Source organism: Peromyscus californicus, unplaced genomic scaffold (genome assembly GCF_007827085.1).
Source record: "Peromyscus californicus insignis strain IS unplaced genomic scaffold, ASM782708v3 Scaffold_12__1_contigs__length_115047231, whole genome shotgun sequence".
Classification (NCBI taxonomy): domain Eukaryota; kingdom Metazoa; phylum Chordata; class Mammalia; order Rodentia; family Cricetidae; genus Peromyscus; species Peromyscus californicus.
Window position 1 is genome coordinate 106,594,649 of NW_026294413.1, and position 23,602 is coordinate 106,618,250.

Genomic DNA, 23,602 nt, shown 5'->3' on the forward strand with positions numbered 1-23,602 from the left:
ATTTTAAATATTTATTTTTAATATTTTAATATTCTTAATATTAAATTGAAAATTAATTAAAAATTAATTTTAAATATTTGTTTTTATTTTAGTTTGTGTGTATGTGTGTGTGTGTGTGTGTGAAGTACATACATATACATGCCCTTGCCATGGCATTTGGAGATCAAAGGACAGATTTTGGGAGTTCGCTCTTTCCTTCCATTATAAGAGTTCTGGAAATGGTTGTGAGACTAACCTTTAACAACTGAGCCATGGTGGCACACGCCTTTAATCCCAGCACTTGGGAGGCAGGTGGATCTCTGTGAGTTCAAGGCCAGCCTGTTCTACAGAGTTGAGTTCCAGGACAGCCAGGGCTACACAGTGGAAAGCCTATCTCCACCCCCCCCCCCCAAAAAAAAAGTGTTCTGGAAATGGAATTCAGGTCATAAAGCTCTACTGAGCCTAACTTCTCAGATTTGGCACTGGCCATATGGCCCTGTTGTTTTGTTCCTAGTGCAATGCCTGTTTCCCCGAGGTGACTAGCGATGCATCCTTTTACTCGTTTCACAGACTGAAATCACGGCCCACAACTTTCAAGCATTTCCTGACTGTAAGCGGTAGTAGCACTGACTTCATTGTCTTAGTGTTACAGTAATATTACAAACAGGAGTCCAACTTGCTGGCTAGAAAGTTTATTTAACTGGAAACTGTATTTGGAAATAAAGCTTTGAATGAGACAAATTTTAAGAGGAAGCTATGATAAGCAGAACCAATTTGAAGATTTGTGTTCAATACACCACGATATTTTAACAAGAACTATGGTACTAACTCACCTACAGCTATTAGGATTTTGTAAAATTTTTACCCCTTTCCAGATGGAAGTAAAATGATCAGAGAGAAACTGAAATAGAAATTACAATCTTGTTACATCACATTTATGTGTGTGTACATTGCTTGAGAATTCTTTCCCTGGGAAGAGGGAAACAAATAACTACTTACAGGGCATGAACAATAAATCAAAGCAAGAATCCTAACGTCCAGCTTGGAGTGCCTGTAGGTTTATTCGGCTTGCTTACAGAGCCTAGGTGAGCAGTTGCTTACAGGAGTGTGGGAGACCCCCCAAACATCTGCACCACCAGGAAGTTTCATTGCAGCATGGATGATGACATGACTTCTCCATGGCTGCATAGACAGAGTGCCCTTTTCAGTTAACCTTCCACACTCTGTATACTCCTGCACCTTCTGAGACCTGAGGCTGCCTGCATCTGGGACAGTATTACATACAAATTGCCAAAGGTACAGGAGGGAGTAACATTTTCACTTCGGAGAGCTCATACTAAGCAAGTGGAAAGCCCTGGGATCAAGGACAAACTTGGCTTCCCTAATCATTATAGACAAAGTAGACTTCTAAACAAAGCATAACCAGGACTAACAAGGAAAAAGATAAGCTTGACACAAAATCTTTTCTGCAGTTGAAAAAGAAGAAATAGTATACTTGGCAACAATGGCCACAAGAGGTTATCATAAGGAAACATAAGCATGATTAAAAGATTCATGTGCAGATGGTATAATCCATCCTTTATCTGAAGAAGGAAAAACAAAGCTCACAGCTGGGACAGATTTGAACAAATGGTTTATAAACACCACCTTGCTGTGTTTCATACTTTCCTACTACAGATTCACAATCAGCTCTGAACAAGTAAGTTAAACTTTTCATAAGCTCAGAAATAAACATGTTTTTTATTCTTGCTTCTGCTTAGATCCTGGGCATATTCCATTCACTTCCTGCCATAAGTCAGCAATCAAAAGTTTAATTTTAAAGAAGCATCATTTATTTACATTATTTGTTTACTATGGTAAATAAGGGTAAGGAAAAAAATGGAGAGGAGATACCACAAACACTGCACTAGAGACTTCAGGTTTTGCTTTTTAAAGGCAGGGTCTTCAGGTAAGTAGCCCAGGCTGGCTTTGAATTTGGTACACTGCTGAGGATTGAGTTCCTGATCCTCTCTCTACCTCCCCAGTGCTGAAATTGCAGGCGTGTACTGTGCCTGATTTCTTTGCAGACCTTTAAATTTGAAAGCGCTATATTCTGTTCTGCAACTAACAACTCCTAACAAATACTCTCAACGTCTTTACACATTACGAAATATTCACCAGTATTCACATTGTTTTCAGTGGCTGCGTGGCATTTGGATGGCCTCCAAAGGACTTCGGTTTCATGGCGTGTGGTATTATCAATACCTTCCCCACAGATACCATGGAGGCCTGACTGAGGCTACAGCTTTTTGTCCTCCCCGGAATTTCCTGAGGAAATGATTGCATCCTTTCTCTGGCAACACCGAAATATCTGTGCATTATCGCTGTGTCCCAAGGTGAGGATCGCTAAAAAGACAGTCTCAGTACGCAGAGCGGCGAACTCAGAGCCCGGAAGCCGGCGGAAGTCCCGCCCTGCTCATCTGATCTCTGACACCAGGCGCCGGTCTCCGGGCGGAAACGTTGCTGCTGTGGGCGTGTGCGCGCATGCGCATAAGGTGGGCGCCCGCCAAGGCTTGTTTCAGGTAGTGGCTGCGGTCCGCCCTGTCGGCGGCCGAGTGCCCCCGCGTTTCAGGTTTGGGGTGAAGGGCGTGGCGTGATCGAGGAGCCCTGAGAGCTCCTAATGCTGACCTGGGGAAGTAACTTCCAGCCTGCCTGCCAGGTCTGCGCGGGGCTGTGGCGGGGCCTCCGGAAAGGTTCGCTGCCCTACAGGGAAGTAGATAAAGGACACTTCACGGAATAGGCCCGAGACGGCCGGCCTTCTGTGCATTGACCGTAGAAATGTCACATAGACTCAGTCCACACTGTACAGTAATCCTCAGTGAGCCTAAAGAAGGGTGGATGCCCCCTGCAATCGGATCAGGGTGGGGTGGCCTCGAGGCTTTCCTTGTCCAATTTTCTTGAAAACTAGTAAGTTAGCTATCAGTTGGCTGTCTGAAGTCTCTCACAGCTTAAAAACAAAAGTTAAGTCCAAACGAGGGTGGCATTTCGCTGTGGCCTTTAGCACATGACTGCAAGCACACCTAGGGTATTTGTTAGACCCTTCTGTTGTTTAAACGACATTTGCTGTCTCTTGTGGTCTGTTCCAGGAATGTGTTTTTGATCTTCTGAATTCCAACCATGTTGTCAAACTGCTTACTAAAATTTCTAAAAGCCACAAGCTCTCATCCATATCCAGCATCATGCTGTTGGTTAATAAGCAAACGCAAGTTTTCTGGAACTATGCCAGCAGCCGTGTCTCTCAGGCGAGTTGTCATCACAGGCATCGGACTAGTGACACCACTTGGTGTTGGGACTCAACTAGTTTGGGGTCGGCTTCTCCGAGGAGAAAGTGGAATTGTTTCTGTAGTTGGTGATGAGTACAAGAGTATTCCTTGCAGTGTAGCTGCTTATGTGCCAAGAGGTGCTGATGAAGGTCAGTTCAATGAACAAAACTTTGTGTCCAAATCAGACACCAAGTCCATGTCATCTCCCACCATCATGGCCATCGGGGCAGCAGAGTTGGCCCTGAAAGACTCCGGCTGGCATCCGAAGTTAGAAGCAGATCGGGTTGCTACTGGCGTTGCCATTGGCATGGGCATGGTTCCTCTTGAAGTTGTTTCTGAAACTGCTTTGATGTTTCAGACCAAAGGTTACAATAAAGTCAGCCCATTCTTTGTCCCTAAGATTCTGATCAATATGGCTGCAGGCCAGGTCAGCATTCGCTATAAACTCAAGGGTCCCAATCACTCAGTGTCCACAGCCTGCACAACAGGAGCACATGCTGTGGGAGACTCCTTTAGATTTATAGCCCATGGCGATGCAGATGTGATGGTGGCTGGGGGCACAGATTCTTGCATTAGTCCATTATCTCTTGCTGGGTTTTCCAGAGCCCGGGCTCTGAGCACAAACCCAGATCCTAAGCTGGCCTGCCGACCGTTTCATCCAGAGAGAGATGGTTTTGTCATGGGCGAGGGTGCTGCTGTGCTGGTGTTAGAAGAACATGAACATGCTGTTCAGAGAGGAGCCCGGATATATGCGGAAGTTCTGGGCTATGGACTCTCAGGTGATGCTGGTCACATAACTGCCCCCGATTCTGAAGGAGAAGGTGCCTTCAGGTAAAGACTGGTTGTTCTCTTCAAAATATTTTTTCCTGTAAGAAACTATTGGAACTTCAAATTCAAAAAAAGTTATTTGGTCTTGGTGTATAGTATATATTTTTCTATCTTAGACTAAACTTTTTTTTAAATTCTTTGCTTAAAATATTTGAAAACATTTGAATATCTTTAAACAAAAATTGAATGGACTTTAGTCAATTGGACTTTAGTCAAAGCCAATAGAGCTGTGTCTTTGCTGACTCCCTATGTCCCCCTTTCTGCTTGGTAATTATGACAGCTCTCTTCCTCAGTTTCACTTTGAACCCTTATCAGACCTAGAGAATAAAGACAAGACCTGGTGGATGTGTCTGGTTGGGTTCTGTTCCTTTCAAAGCAGCATTTCTCAGTCCGGTCACCCAGGGGTCTTGCTGATGTGCTGATTCTGACTGTGGATCTAGGCTGACACTCAAGAGTACATTTCTAACCAGCTCCAGTCTAAAGACCACACTTTGAAAAAAGTCCTAGAAAGTATGTTACTTTCTCAGCTTAGACCATATTACATTTTATCTACTTAAATCTGCCAGGATTAGTGGGATTTCCTGTAAAAGGAGAAATACTAGCTATTTTTGGCGTTGTGGATCACAGGGTCTCTGCCATGACACTCAGGATGGAGCTTACCCAGTGTACTTGGAAACCTTCCTTCCTTTCTCTCACACAAGCTGCTCAGGTGAACAGTCTGTTGAAATTAAACTTATCTGATCATTTTCTTACAGATGCATGGCTGCTGCTGTGAAAAATGCAGGTGTGTTGCCTGAACAGATATCCTATGTCAATGCACATGCCACCTCCACACCACTGGGTGATGCCGCTGAAAACAGGGCCATTAAGAGGCTCTTTAGAGACCACGCTGGTGCCCTTGCCATATCTTCCACAAAAGCAGCCACCGGGCATCTGTTGGGGGCTGCAGGGGCGGTTGAGGCAGCTTTTACCGCACTGGCTTGTTACCATCAAAAACTACCACCAACTTTAAACCTGGATTGTACAGAGCCAGAATTTGATCTCAATTATGTTCCACTGGAGGCACAGGAATGGAAAACTGAGGGTCGACGTATTGGACTCACCAATTCCTTTGGGTTTGGTGGTACTAATGCAACACTTTGTCTTGCTGGCATGTGAACATTGGCTTTTAACTCTCATAAATGTATAAATAATAATGTGCATACATATGTTTAATATCAATACCCAGATGTCTTTAACACAACTGGTGTTTGTAGTAGAGTAGTTCTTGCTAGGGACGGGGCTGCCCAGTGCTCTATGGGTATTTTACAGCAACTTGGTGTCTTCTGTGAGATTTCAGGGGCAACTAGTGACAACCAGTTTTGTCTCTAGACATGTCGTTATGTTTTCTGGGGCCTAAAATAACCTGCACCCAAGAATGATTAATTTGTATTTTCCTAATGCTCTGAATCAAATATTTTTTAATGCTATGTTATCTATTCCTGTCCTTTTCAGACATTTATTTAGAGAGTAGCTCCTCCAAGCAAGGCTGTGCTGTTGCATGTTGTAACTCCAGGGACACCGTTTTTGTACTGCATGTAGGAAAAGATGATACAAGTGGGAGTGTGTGTCATCAGTCAGCATCCTTTGAGGACAGCTGTGACCAGTGATGACCTATTCACCTATCTAGGTGTCGTTAATGGAATTTCCCCGAACTCTCAAGTGTTCACTTCTCAGAAGGTGGAAGTGAAACTGTTTGACACTTCTTATTCTGGGTGTATTTGTGCCGTGAAGAATGGACAAAAAGATCCTTTGCAAAGAGACTCTTGGTAAATTAGGCCCCCTTGCCTCAGTCTACCTCTTTGTGCCTGTGGCAGTATTCTAGCAGCTTCCTATTCTAAGAACTCGTGGGCCCTCTACTTCTGCCTTGGGAATTTCTCTAAAGCCAGAGGAGCAAGTTTCCTGGAGGTGACAATAAGCCAGGGAAGCATTTGCGGATGGGGCATTTACTTCAGAGTAAGTGCTCCATTTCCATGCAGACCCTCAGGTCCTCAGTGATAGGGAGCTTCGTTCAGGCACTCACAGCCTTCCCTGCCCAGGGACACCTTTACCGGCCTCTCTGTCCTGTTCAACTTTCATGGCTTTTATCCCTATCCCATGAGCCATCCCCAAACAAGCTGCCTTCTCCTGGACTCTACTTTCTCAGTACCTCACACAATGAGACACTGAAAAAGAGGAAAAATGGTTATATGTCTTTCTGCAGAAATGAGTAACATTCCCACATTTTACTTAAAACTTTTTGTTCTTGTTTTATTTTTTTTTGAGATTTTTAAATAACACATATGAATGTTTTCCCTGCACATATATGTATGTACCTCATGTGTGAGTCTGGGGCACAGAGAGGCCAGAGCAAGGCATCAGATAGCCTGGAACTTCAGTTATGGATGGTTGTGAATCATCATGAGGGTGCTTAGAGCCAAACCCAGGTCCTCTATCAGAGCAACAAGTCTCTTAAGTGCTGAGCCATCTCTCAGCCCCTTGTCCTTGGTTCATAAAATCTGTATGTGTGTTGGTTGGGGGCATGTCTTTGGGTGCATGTGCCAAAATGGTGGTCCGAGGACAACTCTGTGGAGTTTGTTTTCTCCCCCCACTGTTATATGAGTTCCAGGGATGGAACTCAGGTCTTCGGGCGTATATTGCAAGCACCTTTATCTGCTGGGCCAGCTTACGGAGCCCAGTTTTTCAATGAAAAAAAAAGAAAATAGGGTCTCACTTTGTAGCACAAGCTGGCGCCAAATTTTCTGTGTATCTCAGGCTGCCCTCAAACTTGTCTTGAAAAACAGGCAGGCTTCAAATTCCCTAGTGCAAGCATTATAAGTTTGTGGCACCACACCTGGATTAGTTTTAGCAGGCTAGAACTACACTGACTCTAACAATGGTTCTCAATCCTCTAATGCTCAAGCACTAATCAGTATTAATTTCCATTAACGTGTTTGCTCAGCTGAGAACTTAATGGGTGCCCTGCATTATCACCTGTAAAAAAGTATGCACTAGAGAAGTTCCAAAGCGGGGCTGAATACGTAAGTCAACAAATCTCAGGTTAAGGGGGAAGATGAGAAAGGAAGGGTGTTCCACCCTGAGAGGATTCAATGTAGAAAGTTCTAGAAGTTAGAACACTTATACTAAACAAACCCAATATACTCTGAGGTGGGAGGTTGGGAGATGTCAGAAGGCCTGTTAGATGCTGGGTCACAGAGAACTCAGCACGTTTTAAGGAAGTGAGGGTAATAAGCCATTTAGGTTTTGAAATGGCAGGGTGGCTTTGTAATGTGTCCATTTGGCTGGGCTGAACTGTTTCCCAGCATTCACTTTTTGCTTAGGATTAGTTTTAAGAGATTTTTTATGAATGATATGAAAGATGTTATTGAATTTTAATGTGAGTCAGTGGGTGAGCCTGCAACTCTTCTTCCTGTGAGTCCTGAATCGTTCCCAACTCCTGCAAAGGTATGCTTTTGGCTCCATGACACTAGCTCCTGCCCACGCCATCAAAATAAAGAACAGGAACTTGCCAACGTTTCAGTTCCTCGTATTTGTGGGTCATGGTTGGCTATTGGAACTTACAGTTGTCTTCCGTTCCCTGCACCTGCTCTGTGTTTCCAACTCCAGCACCAGAAGGTCACAGCAACATTTCAGAAGACACTTAAGCAGTTCTTGAAGTTGTGTGACGCCTGATCCATATAAGAAGTACTCGCCTCTGTGGCTTTGTTTCTCAGGCTGAACCTTGACTGATACAAGAGGAAAGGATGTTATAGTATGAGCACCGCTACCACTTTATCTTAGAAATCTAAGTGGCTGTTGAGATAGGAGTTAACCCCAGGAAGCTTGAGCCCCTTAAGGGAATAGAGCCTAAAGGGTGTTGGAAAGGTAAGCAGGATATGGTGACTCATTTGTGTTCCAAAGTACATCAACGGTGCTTTTTAAAATGAGCTCTAAGATATTGCCATACAACCTGCTTTTAGTGTAGTTACATAAGTTTTGATAAACATACATGCATATCTGTAAATGCTGCTTCACTCAAAATGAACAATTTCATCACAATTAAAATTGCTTTGTGACCTGTTACAAGAAGGGGCTCCGGGGTTCTTCTGTTATGCCATGCCCACTCTATAAGACAGAAAAGCACCCTGTCTTTGTTCAAACTGACCAATACTGAATTAGAGGAGGAAGACCCCTGAAGTCCCATAAAGCCTCTAGCCCTTGAGGAAAGACTGGATTTTCAGATTCCCAAATCCAACCCTTGCTTTGCAAAGGGTTCTTTCTCTCTCTGCTTGCTGTGTGTGCAAGCATTTCCTCACCCCTCATGAAAGCCTTTTTTCATCAGCTGATTTTGTCTGTTGTGTTTGAGATCTCTCCCTTCTGCATGTGTCATGCTCAAAAATTTCCCCTTTAATTCTTTTTTTTTTTTTTTTTTTGGCTTTTCGAGACAGGGTTTCTCTGTGTAGCTTTGCGCCTTTCCTGGAACTCACTTGGTAGCCTAGGCTGGCCTCGAACTCACAGAGATCCACCTGGCTCTGCCTCCCAAGTGCTGGGATTAAAGGCGTGCACCACCACCGCCCGGCTCCCCTTTAATTCTTTAACTGGTGACGAAAACTCAACCCAAACCCTTAGATGGTAACATCAGTCACCTCAGCCATCATCCTGGCAGGCCTTGGTGGCCCCCCTGGTGCTGTAACCCAAGTTTTCACTCCTAAGTAATGTGAGTCATTGGTGATTGTCCTCTATATTTTTCATGCACATGAGGGCCAGAGTTTAGATTCCCAGCATCCATGCAGATGTCAGGCAACCGTAGCCTGCCTGTAATTCTAACCTGGTCACAAGCACTTCAATCTGAGACCCTGCCTACTCAGTTCTTTCTAAATGTTTATTGGTCACAGGTACTGGACCTTTTTGAGAGTTCTGAAGTTCTCTGCCTTGTGTATGTGTCACAAGACACTGGAATTCACACATGAGGCCATATCACAAGCTATGCAAGTGAGCCACTTGGATATTGTTGGGTCCATTTCCACCACTTTTGCTAGCCAGATGTATTTTGTGTGAGCTTCGAAACAGCTAGTAAGGCTGGTTAGTGTGAATTGGCAGTCATTTACCTCTGTTGTGCAGGTGCTTTTGGTGAATATGAATGTGACTCAGATGGCTTCACTCTTAATATGGTGTCTACGTGTCCACTCAGGAACCTCTAATCAAAATACTCCTCTCCTGTTCCAGTCCATGCTTTCTAGATCCTTAACCCAAAGCCAGGACTTCTTTATACATTTTCAGTTTGGAGGCTCCTTCTGCTAACAAAGTGTAGTGGTTTAGATGAGAAATGTGCTTCTGCTTCGTGGGTCCATGCGTTTGAACACCTGATCTCCAGTAGGTGATGCTGTTGGGGTTGTGAAACCTTTAGGAGGGATAGCCTTGCTGGAGGAAGCATGCCACTGGGAGTGGGCTTTGAAAATTTGTAGCCTTGCCCCACTTCCGCTTCACTTCCTCTTCTCCGTGAATGGTTGAAGGTGTGATCGCTCAGCTTTCTGCACCAGCTGTTTTGGGGAAAGGGGAAGGAAAGGATTAGGGTTATAGGTTAGCTTCTCAGAGTCCAACAAAGAATTGAATGCCCAGGAATGAAATAAGTGAAGGTTCAGAAAGGATGAAAACGTGTGTTTATTGAAGCAGAAAGTACCAGGCTGGGAAAGGTCGTATCTCAGAGCTGTAGACCATCAAGTGGACTCTGGGCTCATCTTCTATAGTACCCCTGGCTCTCCCCCTTTTTGATCCCCACTTTTTCTTAACCTCTTCTTCCCCTCTCATTACTTTATCTCCTCAACCTAGATGGCCTTTGGTCCAGTCCGGTGACATAGGAAGCATTCTGGCTGCAGTATCAGGATATTATCTCGCTGGTTGAGCTGCTGATGTGGGAATTTTATCTCTTGCCTTCTGACCTCTGCCCCAGTTGCCTATTCCCAGTTAAATCCTCACACATCCACCTGGTGTCATGCCTCCCCTGTCACTATGGAACCCCCCTTTGGGACAATAAACTAAACTCTTCTTAAGTTGCTGCAGGTCATGGTGTTTTTATTAGAACAACAAAAAGTAACGAATACACAAACAAATACACTGATACCCAGTGCGGCTTTGCCTCTTTGGGATATCTTCCCTCCTGATCCCTTTGAGCCCACTCTGAGCATCACTGTAGTACAACTGCCATCCATTTTCAACTTGCCTTCTTGCAAGAACTATTTAAGAGATAAAATCAGGATTCAACAATTGATTGATCTCACTTTCTGATCCAAATTCCATGTTTTATTTTGTTTTTCCTTCCTTGGATTGGGTCAGCCTGGGAAGATGTTTCTGGGGCATGTCTTGATTACTGGATTGAGGTAGGATTAAAAACGACGAGAAGGAGTCACACTATTCAACAGAGCCCATGTGGGAGGTTTATTGAAGGGAGAGGAGAGGAGGGGCAGAGAAGGGGGCAGAGACCAGTCCCTGGGGACAAGAGCAAAGGAAGAGAAAGAGACAGGAAGTGGGCAAGGCCGCCTATTATAAGGAAACCTAGCGAATGCACATGGGGCATGGGGGGCGGGGCTTTGCTTAGTTGCTGCAGCTGAGGATATATCCTGTCAGGACCCTAAGGGCAGGCCAGTACAGACGCCTAAATGCTAACATTGAGGGTGATGGGGAGCTGTACCTCTTATGCCTGCTCTCCCAAATGTGAGCGGTCTGAATTAGACCACACAGTAGTTATGTGCTTTGTGTGACATTGTTGTCTCTATGAATAAAGAATCTGAAGCCCCTTTACATTTGGTATTTTGAGACAGGGTCCATGCTATATGGTCCAGGCTGGTCATAGTCTCCAGGTACCAGTTTTACAGACATGCACCTCAGAGACCAGATTAGGAATCTGGAAGTTCAGTGGCCTGGTGACAGAACGGGAGTTCAAAGGGCCTTATGGACGGACATCAAGGAGCAAACCCTTGACCTCAGGAACAAACCACTCTCCCTAAGAGCAAGCTTGAGCCTCCCCACCAAGAGTGGTCTTACACTTACAGGGAGGAGCAGAGCTCTTCAGGACTCTGTTCTGAGTTGTGTGAAGGAACTGAAGAACTTCACTGGTTATCATCTGTGTTCACTTAGTAAGAGCACAGTATGGCTATTTTGTTTTTGTAGATACTAATGGTTAAATTAGAATTTGTCAGCCATCTTAGCCAAATCCCAGCACCACATTAAATGGATCCATAGGTAGAGGTATTTGATTTCTCTAGGTTTTTATATGTGTCTTTATTTATAAATTTAAAAATCACCATAAAAATCTTAAAGACCCACTATTATGTACAGATAAAAAATACAAGTTTTCATACATTCATTTATGTATATTTGAATGCAAACAAAGATGAACCTCACAAAAAGGAGTTAGAACAGTGCAGCAGCTGTGTCAGCCTCCCCTCCCCTCCCCTCCCCCGTTTCACCCCCTGTCCCCCTACAGCCTTGTACAGCTCATTCTAGTATTTTCTCTCAAGATTTTTTAAAATGTCTTTTGGTCCAAAGCAAGAGTTTGGCTAGAAATGGATTTAGATAGAGAAGGAGTTGGAAATTTCTAATTACTGAGTGCAATTAGCACATTGCTGAAACCATTTTGTTTGGTTAGCCTTGGCTAAACAGCCAGTGAAAGTTGCCTTTATCTCTTTACTGCATGGTTCTACATAGTCGTCCTCTGTTAAAGATAGACTAGTGGAGAGTAGCTGACCACAAGTCTTCTTGCTGTTTAGAGTAGCATCCTGAGAAAAGGGGAAAGCTTGGACTCAGTAGATCTGAATCTAAGTTACTAAGTTACTATTCTCAGCTCTGAAATGAGTTTAGTGGTTCCTGTCTAACAAGCTGGGTAAAGTGGCACCTGCCTGGAATTCTAGTACTATAGAGGCTGAGGAAGGAAGAATGCTGCGACTTTGAGGTTATCATGAGCTACATACAGAGTTCCAGGCTATCCTGGGCTACAGAGTGAAACCCTCCCAAAACACTTACAATAAAATCATAATAAATTATAATAATACCTGTCTAACAATGGTCTCTAGGCTCCAGTAAAGCTGGTTAATGCAGCACGTGTAATCCTCCTCACAGACATTTTCATCTGTGGGAAATTGGTTGTTAAGTCCATAGAATATTTTTATGTTATTATTATAGATGTATATAAATGTATTGGTATTATTATTATTATTATTATTATTATTATTATTATTATTATTATACTGTTGTCTTTGGGATTCACTGTGGCTAGGGTTATAGCCCTCAAAGGACAATGGTTTGCCAGAGTAAAAAGCGCCTATCTAGTCTTTAAAAATATTTCCCTGAATTAATAACCAGTGTGAAGCATTGGAACAGACACAGGAACTTGGAGAATTCTTCCTGAAGATATGAAAGGTGAGAAAGCCTCCTCTCTAGCAGGGCAGTGGTGAGGTGATTGCTCCAGGTTCTTTCTGGCTCATGTTTTCTTTTTAAGTGTCTATTTAAAGATTATGCTAAGGCTGCGAGTATGGAAGGCTCGCACAGGCTGGGTGAGAACATGACCCAGGTCTGTGCCTGTCTGGTTTGCATGGCATACTTGAGATGAACAGGACTTGAATGCGTATGGTTTACATACACCACTGCACTGCATCTTCTTTTTTCTTCTTACAAAGATTCCTTTAGAAATTGTCTTTTGGTTTAAATCAAGAGAGAGAAGTTTGATTAAAAATGCATTCAGAGAAGGAATTAGAGTGTTCTAATGATTAAATGCTGTTCTTACATTGGCATTCAGAGATGAATGCATGTGGTGATATTTTATTTGTGCTGAAATATGGTGATATTTTATTTGTATATTAATAAATAAAGCATGACTGGAGATCAGAGGAAATGGCCAGCTATTTTTAAGTGAACATAGAAGTCAGGCAATGGTAGCACACGTCCTTAATCCGATCACTTGGCAGGCAGGGTCTCTGTGTGTTCAAGGTCACACTAAGGAACAGCCAAGTGTGGTGACACACGCCTTTAATCTCAGCACCAACCACAGAGACCTGGAGGTCTGTACAGACAGGCAGTGACAAGGAAGTGACGTAACTGGGCTAAGAGCCAATTAGAGGGCAGAACAGCAAGGCCATAAAGGCGTGGGTAAGACAGGAAGTAGCCCTTTTTGGTAGATGCAGAGCTAGAGAGGTAAGGTTGATGGCTATCACTATTTCCCTGATCTCTAAGGCTTTCACCCCTATATTTGGCTCTGTGTTTCATATTTAATAAGACCATTTAGAAATTCATCAATAAATGTAGAGGTCCAGGAAGTAATCCCACAGACAAACCAGCACTGGAGCTTTATATTAAATAAAGCAGCACTGGGAGGAAGGGCAGAGAGAATCTGTCAAACATTCCAGCATCTTTGCAGTCCCCCCATGTCGCTTGAGGAGAGCAGGCTCTGGAGAAGTCTGGGAAGCTGTGGAACCTTTAACAGGCAGAGCTGAGCTAGAGGAAGTGGGTGACTAAGAGGGACAGGAAGCCTTGAGGATTACAGTCCAGGCCCACTTCCAGATTGGGTCTTCCTACTTACTGATCTACTCAGGTGTAAACCTCAGTCTCACACCTGTGGCCACAGCCCGGTGCTGCACTTGTCGCCATGTCTCTTCTTCCATGATGGAGTGTACCTTCAGACTGTAAGCCAGAGCGTGTTCTTTCTCCCTTGAGTTGATTCTTGTCAGTAATTTTATCACCACAAGGGTAAAAGCAACTAATTAAAGTATGTCTCTGTGTTAAATCTCTCCCAATCCCTTACTTAGTGTCATCTCTGCGTACTTCCACTTTTAAACCATCATACTGAGTCTCTTGGGAGATCTCTTTTCTTAAAAATCTTACCCAGAATTCTTGTAATCATGAAGGATAGATTCCTGGAAGAGAGGTTGGGACCATACATAAAAAGTAATACTGCACAAAATTCTCCTCCGTCTCTCTTTTTCTTAGGGGTTGTATTCCTATAAGCACTCTTTGCCTTCTCTTGTTCCCACCCTGAGATGACATTTAAGTGGGAGATTCTGAACACCACCTCCAGTCACATTTTCTGTAACTCTCCTAAACATAGATGACAAAAGTGTGTCATTTATCTTGTCGATTTAATTTTTAGTTTATTTTGCACCCCTTTATGACACACGTATAGTAAGCAAGCAGAGAAGTTATTTCTTGCTGACAAGGATTACACCATTCCTTGATGTACTGTGTCTCTCTTGACCCAGGACATTTGTTTAGTAGTCACAGAAGCCTAACATATTTTTTATGACCTGCTTTTAAAAGTAAAGATTTATTTTATGTATGGGCACATATATGTCTCTCTGTGTGTATGTGCATGTGCTTGTGGGTGCCCAGGAGGCCAGCAGAGGACATCAGATCCTCTGGAGCTGGAGTTAGAGGTGTTTGGGAGCTGCTGACATGGGGGCTGGGATGGAACTTTGGTCCTCTGTAGGAGAAGCGAGCTCTTTAGCCAATGAGCCATCTCTCCTGTCTACTAGCTGCCTTGTGTAGAAAACTTTGCCAATTCTCATTCTAAAAGACAAGGAGGCTTTTAAGGCAATAAGGTCAACTTCCACATGAAATTTAACAGGCACACAAATGCTGCTTTTGCTACAAAACTTTGACTCCCCTGGACTCACCAGGTGACTAAAGGCAGGAAGAAGTCTGACACCTCTTTCAAGCATGGTAACCCCTCAAGGAGTGTCTGCTTTACCTACCCTGTCCTGCCTCAAGGCTGGGAGTACAGTGTCAGTCATGGTCCTGAACCTTGAACTCCAAGAGGATCAGAGCCTCACAGGGAGATCACCCCCAGATGAGGGCAGTGACATCAGAGGGTGGGGCTGCAGCCTGAGGCAGAAGCGCACCCTGAATGATTCCCTGAGGACGTCTTTGGACCACCTTGCAGAATTAGAGCTGAGACAATGACACACCTTGGCCAGAGCTGTTTAACAAGGCACACCCCATGTTGCTTGTCTTCACTATTTCTCTGCTCACTAGATAGAATCTTAAGAGATATAATTCAAGGTTAATGTAGGAGGCTACCGACTGTCTCCAGGGCAAATACAGAAGTCAGTGTCTGTTTTAGGGGGCAGAAAACTTTTTTAGGGTCATTGAAAAAGTATTCATATAGAATCAGTCTCCCCCCACCCCAACTGTCATGATATTCTATCTGATTTACTCGGATGAATGATACCTTCTGATTTTTTTCTTCTAAGTTTTTTTCCATTTGGAGTCATCTTTACTTTGTAATTGAGGAAGCCAAGGGTAAGAATGATAATTAGAATGTTTAATGAGGGTTATTATTAGCTTTTGCTCACAGATGACAAGGCTGTAATGCCACACAATTTTCTCAGTTCTCACAGTAATTATTTAGTGTTTAGATATTGCTTCGTATTTCTTAAATGTTTTCAATTATTTTTTCCATTTCTCTTTGGATAAAAATACCTCAAACTACAAACAAAATGCAACATTGACTTTTTTTAGCATATTAATCTCCATTTCACTGATGGGGGATATGAAACTCTCTCTGAACACACACCAATGCATCCTGTTGCACTAACAAAAGTTAGGTATGAAGTACTCTTCCAGTGAGTGGCCATACCAACATCCACCATCACATAAGAAACACTCACAGTTAGAGTATAACTGACAGAAGAGAAATTCTGGGACCAAAACTTGTAATGCTCAGAGGGAAAAAGGACTGTTTCCTCCCTGAAAATTCCTATGTTGAATGAATTCCAGTAAACGACAGTGATTTGTTCCTGATTGCTGGATTCCTTGCTTCCCTTCAGCTACTGCTCTAATTCAGGCTGACTTTTGTGTAATGAACATATAACTTGGGCTACATACCAGGAACATCTGTTTCTGACTAACAGAGCTGTTGGCTAGTCAGGCTGTTTCCGCTTCAGCCTGAGGACACAGTGTTGACACAGTTCTTAGAGACCTGTTCTTCTCACACTGACTCCAGTAATATAGACTCAACACACTAATTTAGCTCTTTCTTGGGTCCAATAAAGACACTTCAGCAAGTGAAGGAAAACTAATAATCTGAGGGCAAAGGAATGAATCTGTTCATTTCATCCTTTGTTGCATGTCTCTTTATTCTCCAGATTCTCTAAATCTACAGCTTCTTTTCAGTTCTCATTCTTAGCTCCTCTCTTGACTGAGTATCCATACATTTCTAATAGGAGACTCCTTGCAATCCTGAGAAGTTTCAAAACCCTCAAGGTCCTAGCACATTCCCAGAATAGATGATAAGGGGCTGAGCCATTACTATAGTAACCCAAGGTTCCAAAGTCTCAGGACCAGAGGGAGAGGCCACAGTGCCCAGTGCCACAAACTCTGAGACATAGCTTTTTATCAACAGACTGGCAAGCAAAGAATTGGCAGTCTTTTCCTAGGGAGTTTTGTGTTAATAACCTTGGTACACATCAGCAAATCTGACCTTGTGCATAACTGTAAAGTTTTAAATTTATGATCCCTAGTTTGAACTTGCTCTGAGGTAAAAATGAGCTAAATGTGTGCAGTTTGTGTTAGACTGAGGAGAGATTATTATTTTCTGTGTTAGTCTGAGTAAAAGGAACAAAGCAGGCTTCAGTGTCTACAGTCTATGGGACAACAGATCTGACTATGAAGCACATCCTAGTATATTTTCTATATATCAAAATTACACAGCTAAATGAAAAGTCACCTTCCTGACCACCCACAGATATATGTGCCCATAAGACTGAGATGTAATCATGAGATTACATATACATATTACATGAAGATGCATGGTAAAGTGGAGATATCAAAGTTGTTATTGCACAAGAAGTTAGAGATGGAAGCAACAATATTCAGAGTTAGTGGCCTGCAAGTCTTACTCGACAGGTTACCCCATCAGAGGATATGGTGATATTTTATTTGTACTGAAATGTGATTTTATTTGTATTTTTTGTTAATAAATAAAGTTCCCTGGGGGTCAGAGCTAATAGCAAGCCATAGCAGAAGCTGGGCGGTGGTAGTGCACGCCTTTAATCCCAGCACTTGGTAGGCAGAGCTAGGCAGATCTCTGTGTGGTCAAGGATATAGCCAGCATGAAGACACGTGCCTTTAATTCCAATACCAACCATAGAAGACCTGGAGGTCTGTGTAGACAGGCAGTGATGAGGAGGTCATGTGATTGGGTTTACAACCAATGAGAAGGCAGAACAGAAAGTCAATAAAAAGACAGATACACAGGAAGTAGGTCTCTTTCTCAGGGGAAGGACAGCAGCGGCAGTGAAGGGTAAGAAAAGGGTTTTTAGCTCTTAGCTATTGCTCTGACTTCTTGGGCTTTTAATTCTGCATTTGGCTCTGTGTTTCTTATTTAAAAAAGACTGTTACATCTACAAGAGAACACTCCACTGGTGGGTTGACATCTGAATTATCAATTGCTATAAACTATAATTTAGTCATGGCCTGCAATAACTTGTGACAATGGCTCCTGACACTGGTGGGTTATCCCATGGCCAAAGCAAGATACTTTGAGAGTCAAGGGGCAGGGAAGTTTGCCTACCCAATATGAGGTCGTCCCAAGGGTTTTAGACACAAAACGGTTGGTGGCTGGAGGACAACGCAGTCCTGCAGACATAGATGGCATCTTTCTCATATTCTCTTGCCATGGCCTTTACCTCACTTGCCATCAAGAATGTAACAGTATGAAAAATAGGGCTATAGTGGGTGAAACCTCAGCATGAACATAGGCCCCAGCTGAACATAGTAGTGAAGGTCTGTGATCTCCAACTCTGAGAAGACTGAAGTAGGAGTTCTGGGGGCTTGAGGCCAACCTGGAGTACACTGGGCAGTCCTGTCCTCAAAACAAAAGCAAAACAACAAAATCAAAGCACATGACCTCCATGTATGGCCAAGTAGACCAGGGACATCCAAAGGCAGCCAGGCACTTCCCCTTGCCGGGAGCTCTATCGCTGTAATAATATGTTAGTTTCCTGCCTTTGTGTTTAAGAACTTCGGAATATAACTATGAAACGTCTCTTATGAAGCAACAAGTCCTTTTCCCTGCCTCTTGAGTCTAGGATGACTGGTGGCATTGGCTAGTGGCATGAAATTCCTGTGGTGGACATCATTTCCAATCCTCAGCATGAAGTGGCCTTGTGTGCAGTTGTCCTCTGTGATATCGCAGTGGGAATAGCCATGTCAGCTTTCTGAGAGGTAAAAGGGCAATATGGAACAGAGCCTGTGAGTTGTCGCTGCTGACCCATTGCTGGCCAGCCAGTCTATAGGGAACCTACAAGGTGTCTGTGACCTGGAGTGAGCTCAGATGGATACCCTGATTGGGAGCCTGTGGAGGCATGAGACACAACACATGTTGCCTGTTTCAAGCTTCTAAGTCTTCCTGGGGTGGGATGGGGCTTGACAGAAATTAAGTAGAACACCTGGGACTTCTCCCTTTGTCTGCCTGGGCCTGCATCACCTTCCCAGAGTCTGAGTGTTCTATCCCTGGATGTCTCCTCTCAGCATTTAACCCACACATTTCCATCCGCATCCCCTGATGTTTCTATACTGTGCACATTCAGTGTGCTGTCATTTTTTAGGAAGGGTATATTATTATAATTGATTTTGGGGAAAATGATTACTGGTGTAATAATAAGGCAAGAAAGCACACAGTGTTTTATGTTAAAGCTGCCTGATACATTTCAATTTCTGCAATAATTGTATTTAATTTTGCTGGTTGGGAAATCCATTTTCTTTGTGGAATCAGGAAACAGAGAAATTTGTCAGCAACCATTGTTTGGAATTTTAGTCTCCATGTGGGAGGCACAATAATTTACTCTGATAGCTAATATACAGGGAAACCAACTCAAGATAGAGAATGATATTTGGCACTATTGTGTATTTCTGGAAATATGTGATAATGGGATCAAAATCTAACAGAAAGGTAAAAGGCCCGATATCAAGGCTCTGTTTTTCTTCTCTATTTTCTTTTGTTAGCACTGACATACAATATAAAATTGGAATGTAGACAGAAAAGAATGGTGATCCCCAGTTCAAAATTTTATTGAGCAGAGTTAAATGTGAGACCTTTGGGGGTTTGAGGAAAACATAACTTTATGTGTCAGGGGAATGGGCCCCATTTCTTTAATTTCACAATTCCACTATAGTATTTCTGGGGTTTTGTTTTCTGTTACCAATATTTTTATGCTCACAACTAAATTCTAGTGGTCTGTTTTCAAATCTTTGGGTGTCTGTGTGGTACACCATCATGGTGCTGGTTTAAGTCTCTCAATAATCCCTGTGTAAAATAAGGCACAAGAGGATTCTTCACACTGTTTCCATGCTTGCCTATCAATTTACTAATCTGTTTGGAAAGCCCTCTCAGTTGGATTATGTAGGTGGAAGTTTCTGTCCTGCCAGCAGCTCCCAAATAAACACAGAGACTTATATTAATTACAAATGATTGGCCAATAGCTCAGGCTTGTTACTAGCCAACTCTTAAAACTTAACCCATATTTCTTATCTATGCTTTGTCACATCACTTGGTACTTTTTCTCAGTAAGGTATGCCCATCTTGCTTCTGCATCTGCTGGTGACTCTGCTCTTCTTCCTCCCAGCATTCTCAGTTTGACTCTCCAGACTAACCTTATCAGCTTCTTTATTAAACCAAATCACAGTGACATATAGTCACACAGTGTAAAGGAATATTTCACAGGTTTATTCTTTGCTTCACATTTTTTCTAGAGGGTGGAGATATTCTTGGTTGTCACATCATTACCATGTAAGCACTGAACACATGAATCAGTCATTTGGGCCTGACAAGGGGGTAGACTTCCAGGAAGGCTCCTCGTAGGGGCAAAGGGAGAATGATGCCTTCTTTCGCTACTGACACTTGCTTGTAAATTTCCCCAATGTAAGACTGTCTTGGGAGAAAGGGCTAGTCATTCAATTTAGAAAGTATATGTGGGTGGGTGAGATGGCTCAGTGGCGTAGGAAGAGTGCTTGTGGCTAAGCCAGATGACCTCAGTTTGGTCCCAGGATCCACATATTGGAAGGAGAGAATCAATTTCTGCAAGTTGTTCTCTGACCTTTACACATGCCATGGCACATGTCTGTACTGCTCCCCTCATAAATAAATATAGTAAGTTTTTTAAAATGATCTACAGCTGGATAGTAAGCATATCAAAACATGTTTAGCATCCTTAGCCATGAGAGAAACGCAAATTTAAACACTGAGATTCCATTTCATTGCACTCAGAATAGCAATCATCATGAAAACAAATAACAAGTGCCAGTGAGCACGGGGCAGGAAGCAAACACTGACACACTCCTCGCAGGAGGCCAACTAGTCCAGTCACACAGGGGAGAGTCCACAAAACCCTCAAAACCAGAACTTTCCTCTAACTCAGCTCTGTCCCTCTGGTGCATTTCTGAAGGTCACTACTAACTCAACATGATGTAGAAATACCTGAACACACGTGTGTATTCTGCCCATTCACAATGGCCACACTGGGATCAGCCTGGATGTCCATATGCAAATGAGTGGATAAAGATATAAGGAATTCTGTTCAGCCATAGAGAAGAATGAGATTATGTCATTCAATATCCTCATAATAAAAAGTGGATTAGAGAGAGGGCTCAGAGGGTAAAACTACTTACTGCTCTTCCAGAGGACTAGTATTTGGTTCCCAGAATTCATATCAGGCAGCTCATGAACACCTACCTGTAACTTCAGTTCCCAGGGATCTAGTGTCCTCTACCAGAATCCTTTGATAGCTGCATTCATACATGCACATGCCTGCACATAGACACACACTCATATAAACAAAAACCAATAAAATGAATCTTAAAAAAAAGGTACACTAAAAATATAATGTAAAACCTATTTTTTTTTTGTTTTTTTGAGACAGGGTTTCTCTGTGTAGTTTTGGTGCCTGTCCTGGATCTCGAATGGCATGAACCAGGCATATCAATAAGAGCTTGTAGTTCCATCGCTTGAAACATGGTGACAGGAAGAACAGAAATTCAAGGTCATCCTCAGCTACATAGCAAACTTAAGGCTAGCCTGAGATACACATACCCTGTCCCCAAAGTAATCAATGGTAAGTTTAACATCTGCAAACCTTTCATTTTCTTATATCATGATGTATTCATTTATGAATACCTAGGTTCTAATTTTTCCATATGGTAATCATTGTTTTATATAATTGTGCACATACACAATATATATATATATATATATATATATATATATATATAAATTTATATATATTATTGAAATATTTATTTGGGTGAATTCTCCAAAGTGGATATGATGGTTGCACTAAAGGCTGTGGGCATGCTCTCCCACTGTGAGTGGGCTGCTATGTCCATACTGGTCTCAGGATCTTGCTTGGGCCAATGGGATGCCAGGAATCAATGAGATGTCAGGCTGAGTTCTGAGGAGTGATTTTCCTTGGGGTAGCTGCTGGCGCCATAAGGACAGTACCATCAAGGAGCAGAAACATGACTGCCTTAGCTGAGCTGATTGGACCAGACCAGGTTCTGCTGTTCGACCCACAGACACTGGAGGGGGCATGGCGAGGTTTGGATGCTCGGGATTCATGTTCCTACACTAGTGAGGCCTGTTACTGTTTCTCAAAAGTCATGAGGACAGTGGGTACAGTGGAGGATTGTTTAACTCCTTTTTAAATTAGTGCAAAGTATTGACTTTTCTTTTTCTTTTTCCTTTAGTTTTTTAGACAGGGTATCAGGTTGTTCAGGCCGGCCTTGACCTCACTACATAACTGAGGATGACCTTGAACTTCTGACTCTCCTATCTCCACCTCCCAAGTGCTGGGATTATAAGCATATACAACTATGCTCGGTTTATGTAGTGCTATGGATTGACCCCAGACTTCATGTATTTTAGGCAAGTGTTCTATCAGCTGAGCCATAGTCCTGATCTATCAATTTTAGGGTTTAATTCTTCGGTATATTCCCAAGGGAACACACGCGACTGTGCTGAGGTGACACTATGCATCATTATAATTAGGTGGCAGTCAGAGGATAAGACAAACCAGCAGCACTTACTAGATAATTTCTGGACCTGGTTCCTGACTTGATCTTCTGCATTTATTTTGGCTTTGATTTTATGTCTGAAAACTGCTTTAGTAATGAAAAGTAAGACGAGTAATTAGTTTTTCACTTTACAGACATCAAATAGAAAATTTAAGCTACTTAGAACAGGGGAAAAAACCTTCCATTTGTTTTCATGTATTCATTTTTCTGCGGTGTGAGTCGGCTGAAGTGATGGCTGGCTTATTTGTATTTCCAGCAGCCTCTTCAACCCTTCCATGCTGGGTGAGGCAGGTTCTGACTTTGATGAGATTATTCTCCCTAGGTTTAGGGTCGTGATGCCGAATCTCGTTTCCAGTAACTTCTAAAACTCTTACTTGCCAATTCCCAGTTTCTCTGCAGTCTTTGACCTCACTATTCAGGTCTACAGCCATGGGTCCATATTAACATTTATGTAAAACCAATAGAAGTTTGGTTCACTGTAGACTTTAAGGTCATTTTAGATTTTAAAATAAGATAATTAGTTCCCATAAATTAAACAGGACTGAATTTCATGTCATATTCAATACAATTTGTCTTGGAATTTATAGCTAATCCCTGTCAACACTGATTGATGAGTACTTATGCTTTCTATCCACATGTCCCTCTGAGGGTCACAAGGGAAGGGAATGGAGGTTTTAAAGTCTCACCTCATTGTCCCTTCCCAAACCCATTACTTTCTTCTTCTCTTGACCCTTACAGACCTTTGGCCTAGTCTCCTGCTTCTGTACCCACTAAGATCCATACCTCCTACCATTCCGAGCTTCCCCAGGGGTCTCACTGAGGGGCACAGCTGCCACCATCCTTGACTCAACTCCACTCTGGTCCAGAATCCCTGGCAGCTGGTACAGTGTCAGTCATATAGCAGGCATCCTAACATTTGTTATTAGTCTTTATGATTGCAGACTTACTTTCTTTCTTTCTTTCCTTTTTTTTTTTTTTTTTTTTTTGGTTTTTCGAGACAGGGTTTCCCTGTGTAGCTTTGCGCCTTTCCTGGAACTGACTTGTTAGCCCAGGCTGGCCTTGAACTCACAAAGATCCGCCTGACTCTGCCTCCTGAGTGCTGGGATTAAAGGCGTGCGCCACCACCGCCCGGCGATTGCAGACTTTCTTATTCCACCACCCAAGCTGTCATTGGTCCTTGGTCCTCTCCTCCTCCTTGTGTTAGGGATGGCACTCGGGGACTTGCACATGCCAGGCAAGTGTCCTGCTACGGAGCCATCTGCAATCCACTGTTTAAAACCAGCCACCAAATCTCTCTTGTTTATTATGCCAGATGTACAACCATACATTTATAATCCAGTACTCGGTTGTTTTCCAGCCTCATTTTCTGTCTCTCAGCAAGGAAGAAGTAGAAGATGCCTGGAAACTGCAAGTAACCGAAA

The 23,602-nt window shown here is 42.9% G+C and overlaps 1 protein-coding gene across 6 annotated transcripts; it reads left to right on the top strand.

Annotated features, from left to right (window-relative positions):
- Positions 1-452: 452 nt before the first annotated feature.
- Positions 453-10,177, top strand: Oxsm (3-oxoacyl-ACP synthase, mitochondrial). 6 transcript variants are annotated; one of them, XM_052734062.1, is made up of 3 exons: positions 453-2,354; positions 3,105-4,112; positions 4,865-10,177. In XM_052734062.1, exons 2-3 carry the CDS (start codon positions 3,136-3,138, stop codon positions 5,265-5,267), a joined length of 1,380 nt encoding a protein of 459 aa, XP_052590022.1. In that variant the 5' UTR covers positions 453-2,354; positions 3,105-3,135; the 3' UTR covers positions 5,268-10,177. The 6 variants fall into 6 exon arrangements, with proteins under 6 accessions (XP_052590022.1, XP_052590023.1, XP_052590021.1 ...); XM_052734063.1 differs by lacking the exon at positions 453-2,354 and adding an exon at positions 2,405-2,513; XM_052734061.1 differs by lacking the exon at positions 453-2,354 and adding an exon at positions 2,455-2,540.
- The last annotated feature ends 13,425 nt before the right edge of the window (positions 10,178-23,602 follow it).